The sequence below is a fragment of the Temnothorax nylanderi genome, unplaced genomic scaffold, assembly GCF_030848795.1.
Source record: "Temnothorax nylanderi isolate EJ_2023f unplaced genomic scaffold, tnyl_v1.0 TNYL_tig0042_pilon, whole genome shotgun sequence".
In the NCBI taxonomy this organism is placed as follows: Eukaryota; Metazoa; Arthropoda; class Insecta; order Hymenoptera; family Formicidae; genus Temnothorax; species Temnothorax nylanderi.
In genome coordinates this window covers 765,633-781,547 of record NW_027249104.1, presented here as the reverse complement: position 1 = coordinate 781,547, position 15,915 = coordinate 765,633, and the positions used below count along the sequence as shown (strand labels likewise).

The 15,915-nt window shown below is 27.3% G+C and overlaps 4 protein-coding genes, 1 long non-coding RNA gene and 1 pseudogene across 5 annotated transcripts in view; 1 reads left to right on the top strand and 5 right to left on the bottom strand.

Moving 5' to 3' along the window:
* Positions 1-15,915, top strand: part of LOC139771660 (uncharacterized) — a 67,464-nt gene that overhangs the window by 16,166 nt on the left and 35,383 nt on the right. The gene's annotated exons all lie outside the window — the stretch shown is intronic.
* Positions 65-942, bottom strand: LOC139771636 (uncharacterized; annotated as a pseudogene).
* LOC139771652 (circadian clock-controlled protein daywake-like) lies at positions 850-4,763 on the bottom strand. Its single transcript, XM_071704584.1, has 5 exons — positions 4,251-4,763; positions 2,484-2,570; positions 1,989-2,255; positions 1,641-1,802; positions 850-1,170 (listed from the first exon to the last, which is right to left on the bottom strand). Exons 1-5 carry the CDS (start codon positions 4,321-4,323, stop codon positions 1,022-1,024), a joined length of 738 nt encoding a protein of 245 aa, XP_071560685.1. The 5' UTR covers positions 4,324-4,763; the 3' UTR covers positions 850-1,021.
* LOC139771653 (circadian clock-controlled protein daywake-like) lies at positions 4,907-8,203 on the bottom strand. The gene is made up of 5 exons (XM_071704585.1): positions 7,511-8,203; positions 6,911-6,997; positions 6,388-6,654; positions 6,012-6,170; positions 4,907-5,586 (listed from the first exon to the last, which is right to left on the bottom strand). Exons 1-5 carry the CDS (start codon positions 7,581-7,583, stop codon positions 5,438-5,440), a joined length of 735 nt encoding a protein of 244 aa, XP_071560686.1. The 5' UTR covers positions 7,584-8,203; the 3' UTR covers positions 4,907-5,437.
* Positions 8,730-11,833, bottom strand: LOC139771651 (uncharacterized). Its single transcript, XM_071704583.1, has 5 exons — positions 11,501-11,833; positions 10,336-10,422; positions 9,812-10,078; positions 9,252-9,410; positions 8,730-9,048 (listed from the first exon to the last, which is right to left on the bottom strand). The coding sequence occupies exons 1-5, from the start codon at positions 11,571-11,573 to the stop codon at positions 8,897-8,899; spliced, it is 738 nt and encodes a 245-aa protein (XP_071560684.1). The 5' UTR covers positions 11,574-11,833; the 3' UTR covers positions 8,730-8,896.
* Positions 12,133-15,223, bottom strand: LOC139771655 (uncharacterized). The gene is made up of 5 exons (XM_071704586.1): positions 15,063-15,223; positions 14,088-14,174; positions 13,601-13,867; positions 13,054-13,212; positions 12,133-12,452 (listed from the first exon to the last, which is right to left on the bottom strand). Exons 1-5 carry the CDS (start codon positions 15,130-15,132, stop codon positions 12,304-12,306), a joined length of 732 nt encoding a protein of 243 aa, XP_071560687.1. The 5' UTR covers positions 15,133-15,223; the 3' UTR covers positions 12,133-12,303.

Sequence of the window (15,915 nt, the reverse complement as noted above, 5' to 3'; positions counted from 1 at the left end):
AACCAGTTTATTTAAAGACAAGGAGGATGGTTGTTTACCAGATTATACTGATCTTCTGTCCGTTGTCTCTGTTGAAATTGTTAGGATGCTTATGTATTTCCATTAATTCCCTAAACTTTCTAAAAATGTAAGTATTAGTCTTGGCTAGTACTGAAGTTTTGTCAAACAAGATTTTATGTCCACTTTCTAAGTTGTGTTCTGCTGATTGTGTCGTATGTTTTAATCTAACTGCGTTTTGATGTTATCTTCTATGCGAATGCTTATTATTCTCCCGGTTTCTTTTCTATGTAGACTTTGCCGCAGGAACAAAATTACAAGGAACAAGAGCATAAACATTTTGTATATCCCTGACGTGTTTAGTGGCGTATTTTGTCATTTGGATTGTCGAGGAACTGTCCTATTTTTGTTGGTGGCTTATTATAGATAGTTTTAATGTTGAGTTTGTTCAGGATTCTGCCGATTTTGTTTGTGACTCACTGTAAGTATGGAAGGAAGGTGATGAATATCTTTTTCTTTTTTGTTTGTTTTTGAAGATGTTTGGCCTGTGTATTTGAGGTTGCTTTGGTTTGGTGATTTTTTATTATTTTGTTTATCTGTGATGTGTAACGTTTTGTTGGAGTTTTCTTAGCTTTTTAAGTTCACGTTGAATGCTGTCTTTGTTACAGATTGTATATATTAATCATTAATGAATCGAGGACTGATTGTTCTTGGATCAGGTGATGGTGTAATGCGGCATGGAGTTATCGACTGGTATGTGTGGGCTATATATAGATTCGGTGACTCAGAGAGCCGTCCGGTTTTCTTTTAAAACTTCACAAAAAACAGGAGAAAAATGATTTTATGCTGAAATTTTTATATTTTAATTTAATTATTTATTTTGCTTACAAATAATATTTAAAGAACGAAAAAATTAAACTATAGAATCAAAGATATTCCTAACATATATTTTGCAAAGCTAAATATATTTTCAATATTATGAAGAAGCTGGCACTCCTGTGACGAGCAATTAAACATATGAATTTTATGGAAACACTTTTGAAAAGGAAACTTTCGAGAAGATCTTATTAGGAAATTCAACCAGCGATGTATCTAAGAAGTCAGATATAAATGGCAACAACGGTCGATATATCGCCGGCCAATATTCGTTTACAAAAATTAGGATAAGATTATCTGAAAATAAAAATTGATTTAGTAAAAAACAAATTAATGTAAATGTTGTATATAAATATATAATTATATTTACATAAGTAACTATTTTTGTTTTGTGATTTTATGTTTATAAAGAATAGATAAAATGGCGAATGGAAAATCTTAATAGAAAATTGTTAAGATAAAATATAAAAAAAATTTTAAAACTTAACTTGTAAAATAATGGACTTTTAATTTCTCTTTTCTTTCAAGTAGTCCATTTGATCAATTATATTGATATTTTACAGTATACAATATTATTTTTGTACATATTTATAAATTATTGTTTATCAGTATTTATTTAATTATTCTAGTTATACTTTTATCAAAATGTTAAGATTTACGTATATTTTTTTTATCAGTAAATTAGATATGTATTCATTCTGGTAATTTAATGCATACTGAGAAAAATAACAAAAATATAGTTATATCTAAATTAGTTTAATACTTACTAAGCTCTTTATTGCCTTCGAACAAATTATCGCCATAAATTTTAAGATTTTTAAGTGACGCGATGGCGAAACGGAAATGTTCTACAATCCATGTATCGTTTACTACATTTCCTGTAAAATCCCACGTTGCTCTAAGATCATCTACGGTTACATTGAATGGACCTGTTATATAAATTACGGCGTTAATTCTTTCAGAATTGTCAAATAATAAAATAGTAATTATTAATTTAGGTCTAGGTACTCATATAGATGTGCAACACATACACACACACACACACACACACACACACACACACACACACACACACTTTTTTAAATCATAATTCAAGAGAGAATTTATTATCATACCTTCGCCAGCAAGTCTGAATGCATTTAGAGTACCATTTATTTTCAAGGAACCTTTTAGAAATATGCTCGGTATTTGTGCGTCAAATTCCAAACGGAAAACGTTATTAACATAATGTGTTCTTACATAAAAAAAACGAGTGTTTGCTAAACCGATACCAGTGGCATTTGACACAATTATTTCTATACGTATTTCATTAGAATTAAGTGCAATTCTACCGTATTTGAAAAATAATGGATCCAAAGATGGAAAATCAAATTCTGGAAGTCCTATCAACACGAATAAGCTAATGTTAATATCCATATTTTAAAATAATTTGATTATTTAAAGTTTAATCCATTTTTTCACTAATTTTAAATAAAAGTTGTACAATTTATGAATCTGTGGATTTATTTTTTTATTGTTGATAATTGTAGATAGTAATACATATATTTTATTTAGAAATATGTAAATTAGAATATATAATGGATATATTTATAAATTTTTTAAATAGATACCCTTAACAAATCGTGGCCATGCTTCCTCTAAAGCGTGTTTTAAACAGGCGGAATAATCAACCATATTCCGCTTGCAAGTGGTTACAGCTGAATAGAAATAGAAATTGAATAACATTTAGTAGTATTAAAAGAATAGAGAAATACATAAATTGTTTTAAGAATATAGATATAATTTTGAAATATAATTCAGCATTTAACTATTTTCTTAATTTTATGCATATTATCTGATGTTTATGTGTTACAAACACGAAAATCGGATTCTTCTTTAAGCTGCTTTTTTAATGCAATGTTAAGTGATACTGAACCGATATGAGTCTTACAATTAATTAGAAATGATGCTATTTTCGGTCGGGGTGGAGGCTTTTGATAGCCTAGTGAATTTCGTATTTTTTTAAAACTTATTTTTAGTGAATGAAGGCGCTGCGCGCCTTTTATTTGTTAATCTTGAAACACAGTTTCTTATTGGAATAATAAATCCACGTACTTAAATAATTAAGTAATATAGAAATATTATTATATTGTGCTACCAAGATCCAGTCCGATCGAAAATGGCATCTTCTCTAATTATTTTCTTTTAATTGTATTTCCATAATTCACAATACTCGCGATTCGCAAAAATAAAAACTATCACTTGCAAATATAAATAAGAGTATTACTTGTCTAGAGAAATATGGAATAAACGTCTTCTAATAAGAGGCAATATCTCTTTATAATAGAGTGACTAACGAATACAGAAGAACAATTATACAACTTTATAAAAAGTTGTTTATATTATTTTGAATTATAGACAAGGTGTTTTTAAATAGATTTTTTATGCTGAAATAGAGGATGCCGCAAGCCAAATTTCATAAATACTTATGTTATGTGAAATACAGTAAAAGGAAATCCTCTCTCTTACAAGTGTATGTATACGCATATACATATATACCCTAGTTTATTATTTTTGTTTTATTGTTCCTGATGCAGATTTCATTTATTACTATTTTCATTGTTTGTTCTTAGCGTAGATGCCATAGGTACATACATGTATATCTATATATATAGGTACATTTAGCCGAAACCATAATCATAAACTACATTATGTATGTGTATCGACAGTCACAAACTACAAATTATAAATATATATGACTGTCATAGGGGGGAGGAGGATTTTGGATCTTATTGATAGCACAACTGTGTATTTAAATCTTTCATAACATGGCTGGAAAGTTAGATACGAAAATAAAAAAAGAAATATATTTTACAGGGGATGAACAATACATTCATAACTTTTGATCAGAATTTCAAGATAACGTTAACCTTTCGTATAAGAAAATTTCAAATATTGCGGAAAAGTTATTTTTAATGCATTAAACCTCAATTATTTCAGAAATCTGACGTAGATACTGATGAAATTTGACTTGCGATATCATTTTTAGCATCCAAAAGTCTATAAGTAACATTTTGTCTAATTTAAAATAATTTTTGGCTATAACCTGTGCGTATTATTATAGAAAATGTCAGGTATTATAGCAAAAATAATTAAGTTGGTACTACTATTATACTATATTGGATTATTTATTCATTGTTACGTTAAAGACATATTATGTGTTTCTTGTTAAAATTATATTATCTCTTGTTTTGAAGTTACCTTTATATGAATTTTATATTGATGTTGCACAATAAGCTCTTCGCGCATATATAACATAATTTATATATATTATTAAGATTAGGCACAATAATATCTCTGAAAGAATATATCAAATAATTTAAAAAAAAAAGACTTACGAAGCTCAGATTCTGCAGCCAAGGATAACCGAAATATCGCAATGCTGAATATACTAAGCGCGTAGATTGACATGTTTCCTGTTTAGTAATACTTGCGAATAGTGCGATTGATTATGAATGCTGAGTTCTATATAACTGCAATTTTCAAGGTAAATAGCTTAACATCGCAGACATAATCCTTATTATTTCGATAATAACTATTCTATTATGTTGTTGTAATGCTTTTAAAAGTGTGTGTATGTGCACATATAATTTGCTTATATAAACCATATACTAGTTATATACTAATTAATAAGAACTTTTTGTAGTTACAAATCATAGGTCTTATAATTGCTTAAACTGGAAATATCATCAAGGATGATGATGCACAAGAAAAAGAAAAAAATTGTAATTCTTCACATGTCTGTTAGTGTAACAGTCTAATTCTTTACTATTTAATACTTTATTTTAAAAAGTATTTTAACTCTACTTAAGTTTAATTTTTTTTTAATAGAAGAAGATGATATTAATTCAGTATGTATGTATGTATATGCAGTAAATGGGAAAAAAATGATAATTAACTTAATTAAATTTTTATTGCACGTGGTAGTAATCTTTGATCGATGATTCATGAGACGATTTATAAAGACGATTGTTAATGATTTAATTGCGCTGAGTATGCGTGAATGCGTTTATTGCGATTAATTACAGCACGCTGTGTCGCTTACAAAACTTCGTGTACGTTACATCGCCATCTTAACTCTACTCTTCTTCTGCACGCGCGCTCCTTCTCCCCTTGCACGCGCTATTGTATATATCCTTGCGCGCATTACTTTCAGCGGGCTTGCGTTCGCCACGGCGCGTCCAGAAACCCATCCACAACAACGATGATATAATTTTTAATGTGTTTCTTTTTTTTTAATTAAAAAAAAATTACACAAAATTTCTTGGAGATATAATATTGATTATTCTTATGAACTAATTTACAGTTTCTATAAATATAAACAAACAGAAGAAAAATAATTTTGCATTAAAATTAATATTTTAAGTTATTTATTTATTTTGTTTAGAATAGTTAAAGCACAAAGTTTGAGCTGTGACTCTCAGAGAAACAACCCATATACCTTTTATATTTAAATGCAACTGAATGTGTTTTTAATTTCATGAAAAATTTAGCATTTCACTGACATATAATAAATATATGAATTTTATGGAAATATTTTTGAGAAGGAAACTTTTAAGAAAAACTTATTGGTAAATTCAACCAACCATGGATCCGCCACGTCGGACAAGAATGGCAATACTTCTCGATATATTACCGGCCAGTATTCGTTTACAAAAGTTATGACAAGATTATCTGAAAATTGACATTTAACAATGTGTTTCAGTAAAACATAAATCAATGAAAGATTAAAATTTAATTTAATTATGTAGTTACATAGATAATTACTTTTGTTTTTAATGTTTTATTTGTAGAAATTGACGCAATAAATAAATAAAATTATTGAGATAACAAAATATATTTTTAACTTGCAAAGTAATATACTTCTAATTTTCCTCTTTTTTTAAATCAATAATTATTGTTTCTATCTCGTTCTTATGATTCGTAACGTAATATACAAAGGCATCGCAAAAAAGTTTTTAAATGCTTTTATAAAAATAATGGGATATATATATATTTATATATATTTGAGCAGTAGATATATGAGTTTTCATTAAGGTAATTCAATGCTGGAAAAATAGCAAAAAATGGAATTATATCTAAATTAGTTTAATACTTACTAAGTTCTTTGTTGTATTCGAATAAATTATCAAAATACACTTTAAACTTTCCAATTGACGGAGCGATACGGAAATGTTCAACAATCCATGTATCGTTTACTACGTGCCCTGTTAAATTGCATGTTCCTCTCATATCATCCGCAGTTACACTTAAGTTACCTGGTATATAAATTATAACAATGATATAAATACGGAATATTTTTGGATAAAACAATAGTAATTAAAAAAATTGCAATTATATATATTGCTTTAAAAATTGCCAAATTATAAAACAATAATTATTAATTTTATATTATAGATAGATTTATAATGTATGCAATGTATACATATACATATAAATGACGTATCTTCGCTCAGCTTGTATAGAATTTATTACCTTCATTAACAATTCTGAATACATTTAGAATACCATTTATTTTCACGGCAGCTTCTAAGAATATTCTTGGTACATGTGCGTCGATTTCCAAACCAAATATGTCATCAAGAAAATGCATTCTTACATCAGAAAAACGAGTCTTCGATAAACCAATGCCAGAGAGATTTGAAATAATTACTTCAGCATGTATATCGTTAGAATTAAACATAATTTTACCGTATTTGTAAAATAATGGATCCAAAGGTGGGAAATCAAACTCTGGCAATCCTGGGATTAACGTTAATAAACCAATATTAATGTCTATATTAAAGTATTTTGAACAAATATTTTAATTAATAAAGTATAACCTTCCTTTTTTTAGACAATTTCTGGATTTATTTTTGTTTATTGTTAACGTTGATTATATATAATTTTATAAACTCATTTATAACTTCATTATAATGTAAGTAATAAATGCCTATATTTTATTTGAAAGATATATAAATCAGAGTAATGAAAATTTATAATTTTCTAAAAAGAATACCTGCAACAAATTGTGGCCATGCTTTCTCTAAAACGCGTCTTAAACAGGCAGAATAGTCATCTGAATTCCGCTTGCATGTGGTTACAGCTGAGTAGAAATAGAAATAGAATGAAATAAAGTAGTAGCAAAAATATAGAAATATATAAATTATTATATTAACAAGGACATTTTTCTAATATAATAATAATAAATAATGTTATTTATATGCTTCATACGATACGTTTATTTCAGCGATTCATAAAAATATAAATCACTTATAAATATAAATAAGAGTGTTACTTTTGCTTAGAAAAACACGAAATAAATGAAGAGAAAACAACTTTTTATAATAGAATTAACATAGAAGAACAATTATTACAGAAATCTTCAGGTAATTCAGCGAAAATAATCACAATGATTGTACTGTTCTATATTAAACTATCTTTTCATTTGTTGTATATTTATTAAAAATATCTTATAATTTTTTATTTGAAATTAGCTTTATGTCAATTCAATACTGATTTTGCATAGTAAACTATTTATGCATATAATACAATTAATATTATATATTGAGATTTGGTAAAGAGAAATATTGCAAAAAATTCTTTTAAAAAATCTTACGAAGCTTAAATCCTGTATCCGAGGATAATCCAAATACCGCAATGCTCAAAACACTAAGCACATAGAACAACATATTCTCTGTTTAGTATGCCTGCGAATAACTCGATTGATTATAGAGGCTGAGTTTTATATAATTTTAGCACTTAAGGTCTTTTGTTAAGATCGAATGACGCAAACACATGTATACTCTATTCCACGAGAGAACATTAGTCGCATCGGACGAAAACTCGTCCGGTCCGCGCAGGTCACGCCCAGAAAACCCCCCTTCCACACCGCCGTAAATGCTGCTTGTGATGTATAGCTTACCAGTGCCAGCGCGAGCGAGTGATACTAGGCCCCTTCCCAAAACATCACCAGAAATTAAATAATAAAATGTCGTCTTTTTTTTAAGAAAAACAGACAAGGCCAGGTTAATAATAATGAATAAAAATTATTAATTTGGTTGTAGTATATCAAAGGCTGTAGTTTTAAAGTTTAAAGTGTCTTTTGTTTGATACGCATATTAAATAGTAAATAACTAGTTTACTAGTACATTAGTTTAATCATTACCTGATCAGCTTAAATACACTATTTGATACGCGTGTCAAACAATCGATGTAGACTAGCACAATAGTCCCGGGACCGAGCGTGTCATATTTACGTATACGGCACTGAGAAGCGCGCCATCCTCTCCCTACTTTGTCGCTCTCCCCACGCGTTTATGCGCGGAGAACTAATGTTCTCTCGTGGAATAGAGTATAGACATATGAGAAATAAAAAAGATCCTCTTGGAGACATTTATTGTTTTTATAATCTTTTATTGTTTTTATAATCAAAGAATATATAGTATTTTCTTATAATGCTTTTAGAAGTGTGTGCATATATGATATAATTTACACGTGTCATTTTTTTTTCGTCACAGGTAAACTATTTAGAAAATAATTTTTAATAAATGTTCTACTATAGCAAGGAAAAACTCGAAACTTAATTTGCAAAATGATATTAACATGAAGAATCTTAAAAAGTGTGGATAAATATGTTTTCGATGCTATATCTATATTGTTAGTGAATACGTGTAAGTAATCCTTATTTGATGATTTATAAAAAATTATGATAAACTTTTTTATATAATTTTTACTATTTTTTTAAAATGTATCCTAAAGATATAATGTTGATTATTCTTATTGGTTACCTATGGTACCTAGGAATTAAAAAAACGGGAAAAAATAATAAATTGAAATTAATATTTTAGGTTGTTTATTAATTTTGCTCACAAGGAGTAGTTATATAGAAAACAAAAATTAAGTTATGGAATCTCAGAGAAATAGCTCACATATATATTACGTTTAAAATAAATGTATTTTTAATTTTATAAGGAATTTGCATTTAGTATAATAAATATGAGTTTTATGGGAATAATTCTGAGAAGGAAACTTTGGAGAAGAATTTATTGGCAATGGTTTTAACCAACCATGGGTCCCATATATCGGCCACTAATGGTAATAAGATTCGATATAACGCTGGCCAGTACTCGTTTACGAAAATTACGACAAGATCATCTGAAAATAAAAATAAACATATAGTATTATATTACAGAAAAAAGATATCAATGTAAGATTATAATATAAACGTAATGTTACATACATAATTACTCTTATTTTCTGATTTATAAAAATAGACATAAAATTAATAAAAATATTTCATAAAAGATAATAAAATACAACTTGAGCTTACAAAATAACTAAATTAATTTAATACTTACTAATTTCTTTACTTTGTTCTGCCAAAATGTCAAAATATATTTTGAAGCTTCCAACCGTCGGAAGGTAACGAAAATGTTCTACAATCCATGTATCGTTTACTACATGTCCTATGAAAGTCCACGTTCCTCTGATATCTGCCGCGGTTATGTTAAAGTGACCTGTTACAAAAGTAAATTACTATAATGATAAAAGTATGCAATATTTTTCGACAAACTAATAATAATTTATAAAAATTTTGGCTTATTTGATTAAAAATGGTTACAATAAACAATAATTATTAATTTTATGCTAAGGATAGATTTATACATATGTGCAATATACATATACATTTGTATTGTATGTTTTTGTATATTTTTTAATTTACGAAACTATTATTTATGATAAATAACTAATAATGAGATTGTAACAAGACAGATTTTGTTGATCTGTCATAAAGAGAAACGCGCATGGTTTGATACACGTACATGATTAATATTTGAGCCTTATAAATGGAGATACACCCAACAAAATAAATAATGTTTCTTTGCTTATGCAGATTATGTGAAATTTAATATCGTACCATTGCCAAGAACTCTGAATACATTTACAGCACCATCCATTTTCACAGCACCTTTTACAAACAGCTTTGGTACTTGCGTATCGAGTTCTAAACGAAAGACATCATCAAGAAAATGCGTTCTTACATCAAAAAAACGAGTCTTTGCTAAACCGATAGCAGTGATATTTGATGCAGTTAATTCTCCATGTAGCTCGTCTGCAGTCACTAAAAGTTTTCCATTTTCGTACAATACTGGATCCAAAGATGGAAAATCATATTCTGGAAGTCCTATTAAGATAAACATAAGCTATTATTATCCATATTTTAAAATAATTTGATTAAAGAAATTTTTACTTTTTTTACTTGTTCCTTTAATTTAAATAAAATTTAAATATTTTATAAATCTAACAATAAGTAAATTAGTTTATTCTCAATGTTGACTATTTCTTAACATCACAGTAATATAATTGTATAATAATGCATATAATTTATTTACCAAATAAATAAATTAAAATAATAAAAATTTATAAATTTTTAGAATGTACCTCGAATAAATCGTGGCCAGGCTTCCTCTAAAGCGCGTTTTAAACAGGCAGAATAATCAGCTGAATTCCGCTTGCAGGTAGTTACAGCTGAGAATTAAAAGTAAAATAAAATGAAATAGTAGTAAAAAAATATAAAAAGGCAGCAATTGTTTTAATAATAAAATATAATTGAAAATATGATTTAGAAGATAATTAATATTTTGTCAAGTGTCAAGTACGTGCTATCAGATGTTTAGATTATGAGTACGAAAAGAAAATTCTTCTGTCTTTTTAAGTGTATTGAATAATGTTTCATGTGTGGAATTAACAATGCTCTCGACTCATGTGCACATAAAAACCACCATTTGCAAGTATGTAATTAGTACACAGAAAAAAAAGGAATATTCTTGATTTGAAAATATCTTTAGTTTCAACGTTGGAAACGTTGGAAGTCTTGAAATGGGATTATATTGCGTTAAACGAAGAAAATTTTCTTGAATGAAGTCATTATATAGTTCAACCAAGAAAAAAATGTTGAAATAAAAAGTTGAAATTCTTATAAGAAGATGTAGATTGTTTCGTATATACGCAAGATTACTATAATCTTCTTATAAGAATTTCAACATTTTATTTCAACTTTTTATTTAAACATTTTTTTTCTTGGTTGAACTATGTAATGAATGAGTTCATTCAAGCAAGTTTTCTTCGTTTAACGCAATATAATCTCATTTCAAGATTATATATTCTTGCGTATATATGAGTATAAACAATGTTGATTTGACACTTCTTTTTTTTTCTGTGTAGATATTTAGAAGAATACTTAGAAAAAACATGAAATATAAGCGTCTAATAAGGGGTAGCAACTCTTTACAATAGATTAAACGAATATAGAAGAGTTATTTGTTTTAGGAGTCTTTATATTTTTCAGTGAAATTGGTCACGACGATTTGTTCTGTAGAATATGCTAATACTAATTAATATTATTAATATATATCTTTTTATTTGCATATTTGTTAGCTTAAAAATATATCATATATCTCTTAAAATCATTTTTACGTCAGAACTTAATATTAATTTTGTAGAGTAAATTCTTTATTTATATAATTTAAACGATCGATACACTAACATTAGACCCGAATAATATTATTAAAAAGAAGATAACAAAGAAGTTTTAAAGAAGACTTACGAAGCGTAAATTCTGCAGTTGCCGAAAATCCAAATGCTACAACGCTGAATACACTAACTGCGTAGAATAACATGTTCTTAGTTTAATGTTCCTGCGAATAGTTAGAGATTGATTATGAACGCTTAGTCTTATATCATTTCTGTTCTCGAGGCCTTTTAAGCAGCATAATAAAATTGAACGACGTTAATGTATATAAACATTAATAGAAAAAAAGTTAACACTTTGGCTACAGTTGACACAACGCTGTACCACTTTATATACTGCTTATATATTACTCGTCACGGCACGCAAATGGATGATATCAATAGCGTGATCACATAAAACATCATGTAAAAAAATTATTAAAAAAGTATGACATTACCAATAATAATGTGTTTATACCAGCTCGCAAATGATAATTTACTGTTGCAGAAAAGAAAGTTGCATTTTGTTTTTATTTCGTCACCGCAGTATTAAAAAAATTATAGTATTTGGAAACTGTATAGTAAACTATAGTCAACTGTACTGATCGTCCGTAATAATGCTGTTGAACATTTAATAAAATGTAGATTAAAATAATTGAAGATAATTTTCTTACTTACGGTATTTAGAAGAATACAAGAAAACAGAAGAAGAATAATCTTGCGTTGAAATTAATACTTTAAGTTATTTTTTTTATTTTGCTTACGAACAATAGTTAAAATATAAAGACTAAACTACGCAATTTTAGAAACATATCTGATATATCTATGTTTATAAAGCTGAATATATGTTTTCATTCTTATGAAGAATTTGGCTCTTTACTGATATATATATAATAAATTTCATGGAAATATTTCTGAGAATGGGACTTTTGAGAATATCTTATTGGGATATTCAATCAGCCAAGCGTCATATATATCAGTCATTATTGGTAATGATATTCGATATAAAGTTGGCCAGTATTCGTTTACAAAATTTACGACAAAGTCATCTGAAAATAAAAATTGACATACATATTATAAGAATTGTTGTAGGAAGAAATAAATCAGCATAAGAGAAAGCAATATGAATATATTAATTATAGTTACATAAATAATTACTTTTGTTTTGTGATCTTATATTTGCAAAAATAGGCAAAAAATGTTAAATATATTAAGATAAAATAAAATAAAATATGATTACAACTTATAAAGTAATCTTATACTTTTAACTATCCTCTTTTTTAAAACTATGATTGACTTTATCTCGTTATTATTATTTGTAATATAATATCAAGGTATCCCGAAATTCTGTTAAAAGTGTAACATTTCAAAATAGTAAATTCAACAATTAATTATACTGCAGATATTTCAATTTAATATTGTGTATCACAATAATTCTAATAATTATTTTTAACTCTGTATGAATATCTTATTGTACACGAATTATTACTAATTTGTAATTAATTATTCTAGGCAAACTTTATTGAAATGACTAGATTTATCTATATATATGTTTAAATAATAAATTATGCATCTCTGTCAGTAAATTCGACGTGTACTAGAAAAAGTAGCAATAGAATAAAATTATATTTAAATTAATTTAATACTTACTAAACTCTTTGCCTTGTTCTAACATATTGTCGAAATACATTTTAAACTTTCCAATTGACGGAGCGACACGAAAATGTTCTACAATCCATGTGTCATTTACTACATGTCCTGTTAAATCCCATGTTCCTCTGATATCATTTAGAGTTTCATTATAATAACCTGTTACATAAATTATGTTATACAGTTATATATATTTAAAGTTTGTTAATTATGGAATATTTTTCATCAAATTGAAATAATTTAAAAAACATAACATTCTTTAATAATGGCCGACTTATAAAGCAGAAATGATTAATATTATATTAAAATTAGATTTATGTGCTATATATGCGTATATATTTTTTATATGTATGCATTAAATTTACGAAATTATTATAATTATCTTAATTGACTAATAATGTGATTGTAACAAAACAGATTTTAGTAGAAGGAATTTACAGTTTAATATACAAATATAATTAATCTTTGATTATAGTAAATGAGTATATTGGATAAAATATATGACTTATGTTTGCTCTCGCAAGCTGAATAGAATTTATTATTTTACCTTTAGCAGTAATTTTGAACATATTTATAGTGCCATTTACTTCCACGAAACCTTCTGTGAACAACCACGGTAAATCCGTGTCAATTTCCAAACGAAAAACGTCATCAAGAAAATGCGTTCTCACGCCAAGAAAACGAATTTTCGATAAACCGATAGTAGTGAGATTTGATACAGTTAATTCTCCACGTATCTCGCCTAAATTAATTACAGCTGTAGCATGTTCGATAATTAATGGATCCAAAGTCGGAAAGTCAAATTCTGGAAGTCCTACGAATATGAACAAGCTAATATTAATATCCATTTTTTAAAGTAATTTGATTTAAAAAAAAACTTTAAATTTTTTTACTCCTAGTGCAATTTTAAATAATTTATAAATTTAAGGAAGTTTATTGATACTGCTACATTGATTAATTATATATGAACATTCCTAATATCGCAGTAATTCTGTATAGTATACATAATAAAAACTTAAAAATTTTGGAAATACCTTTAACAATTCGTGGCCATGCTTCCTCTATAGCGTGTTTTAAACACGCGGAAAAATCAGCTGAATCCCGCTTGCAGGTGGTTACAGCTAAATAGGATTAAAAATAAAATTAATGGAGTTGTAATAAAAATATAAAAATGTGGTAGTTATTTAAATAATAACATATAGTGTAAAATATAATACAGGAGATGATTATTTTTATGCCAAATACGTGTATATTATCAGATATTTATGTAAACACAATAAGAAGATTTTTGTATTCCTTTTTCTTTTTTTCTACGGCAAATAAAACCAGATCTACATCTATCGTAACGCTTTAATTGTGGTCGTAAGCAAAGAAGCTGTCGTAAACCGTATATCTATCCCAATATATCTATAAACACACTTTTCTTCGCACGTCGAGAAGGCTGACAGATTAGGTTATGTAATGCCAGACAAGCGTTGTAATTGTAAGAGTTCAAGTTGAATCAACTCATACGATGAGCTTACGATAGTTGTTACAATCGCTTACGGTGAACATTACGATAGATGTAGTTCGGGCTTAATATTACGCACATAATTCACGATATTAAAAAATAGGAACTATTACTCGCAAGTATAAATAAAAATATTATTTGTTTAAGAAAACATGTAAAAAAGCGAAATAAAATTTTAATACGACAAAGTAATTCTTTAGAATAAAATGATTTACGAATACAGAAAAGCAATTATTATAAAAGTCTTCAAGTATTTCAGCGAAACTGATCACGACGTACAACAATTCAGTGTTAGAATATCCGTTCACGTGTATATGCATTGCCTAAAAAAATATATTGTTTTTTATTTGAAATTGTCTTTATGTCAGTTCCATATTAATTTTGTAAGTATAATAAATTCTTTATGTGATTAAATAATACCTGTCGGGCACGGATACACAATAAAAATACACAATAAATCATTAAAAAAGATATAACAAAAAATTCTTAAAGGACTTACGAAGCATAGATTCTGCAGCTGAGAATCCAAGTGTCGTGACACTGAATATACTAAGAGCGTAGAGTAACATGTTCTTTGTTTAGTTTTCTAGCGAATAGTCCGATTGACTATGAATGCGGAATCTTATATAACTTTCCCAAGGCCGCGTAATAAAGTTGAATGCTAATATGCATGGATATATGAACGATAAAGTAGTTGAAGTCAAAGAATTAAATGTATATTACTTCTACGATTAAATAATGTTTTTATAGCTTTTCTAAAATAATGCATATATCATTTGTATACATATACATCATATATTTATTGGATACGTATATGTAACTTATTTAGAAACTTATTTAGAAATTGATTTTGAATAAATGTGCTATTATACTTCTTGAGAGAGATCGAACACAGTGTAGTTTACATAATAATATTTGCATGAAGAATCTTAAGATGTTTATGTAAATATGTAGATATGAGTATACCATTAGCATATAGAGAAAAATAATTTTTTAACCTTTAGACCGCCGGAAAGCCTAAATATAGGCTCTACGTGTGATCGGAACTTTGTATATGTTATATATAAGATATAAGCACAACAATTTGAGGACTTTCTAAGAGGATTAAAGCTCATCAAATGCCGGCGGTCTAAAGGTTAATGATTAACTTTGCCTGTTTTACATGGCAAATATTATACAATAGAATATTTGCTAATTGATTTTGCTGTTATAAAAAAATAGAAGAAAGTTTTCTATATAATTCTCTCTATATAATTACAAATTATTATTATTTTATAGAAGAAAAGTCTCAAATTTTAAAAAACGGAAAAAAATCTCAAATAATCGATCAAGATACTCGCACATTCCAGAGA

Coding starts and splice junctions, on each gene's coding strand:
- LOC139771651 (XM_071704583.1), bottom strand. CDS start 11,573: ATGTTATTCTACGCAGTTAGTGTATTCAGCGTTGTAGCATTTGGATTT. Junction 9,411..9,811: donor ATTCAGAGTTCTTGGCAATG/GTACGATATTAA, acceptor CTTTTGTAACAG/GTCACTTTAACATAACCGCG. Junction 9,049..9,251: donor AGAACAAAGTAAAGAAATTA/GTAAGTATTAAA, acceptor TTTTATTTTCAG/ATGATCTTGTCGTAATTTTC.
- LOC139771655 (XM_071704586.1), bottom strand. CDS start 15,132: ATGTTACTCTACGCTCTTAGTATATTCAGTGTCACGACACTTGGATTC. Junction 14,175..15,062: donor AGCTGCAGAATCTATGCTTC/GTAAGTCCTTTA, acceptor AATCCTATTTAG/CTGTAACCACCTGCAAGCGG. Junction 13,213..13,600: donor GTTCAAAATTACTGCTAAAG/GTAAAATAATAA, acceptor TTTATGTAACAG/GTTATTATAATGAAACTCTA.
- LOC139771653 (XM_071704585.1), bottom strand. CDS start 7,583: ATGTTGTTCTATGTGCTTAGTGTTTTGAGCATTGCGGTATTTGGATTA. Junction 6,998..7,510: donor GGATACAGGATTTAAGCTTC/GTAAGATTTTTT, acceptor ATTTCTACTCAG/CTGTAACCACATGCAAGCGG. Junction 6,171..6,387: donor ATTCAGAATTGTTAATGAAG/GTAATAAATTCT, acceptor TTTATATACCAG/GTAACTTAAGTGTAACTGCG.
- LOC139771652 (XM_071704584.1), bottom strand. CDS start 4,323: ATGTCAATCTACGCGCTTAGTATATTCAGCATTGCGATATTTCGGTTA. Junction 2,571..4,250: donor GGCTGCAGAATCTGAGCTTC/GTAAGTCTTTTT, acceptor ATTTCTATTCAG/CTGTAACCACTTGCAAGCGG. Junction 1,171..1,640: donor CGAAGGCAATAAAGAGCTTA/GTAAGTATTAAA, acceptor TTTTATTTTCAG/ATAATCTTATCCTAATTTTT.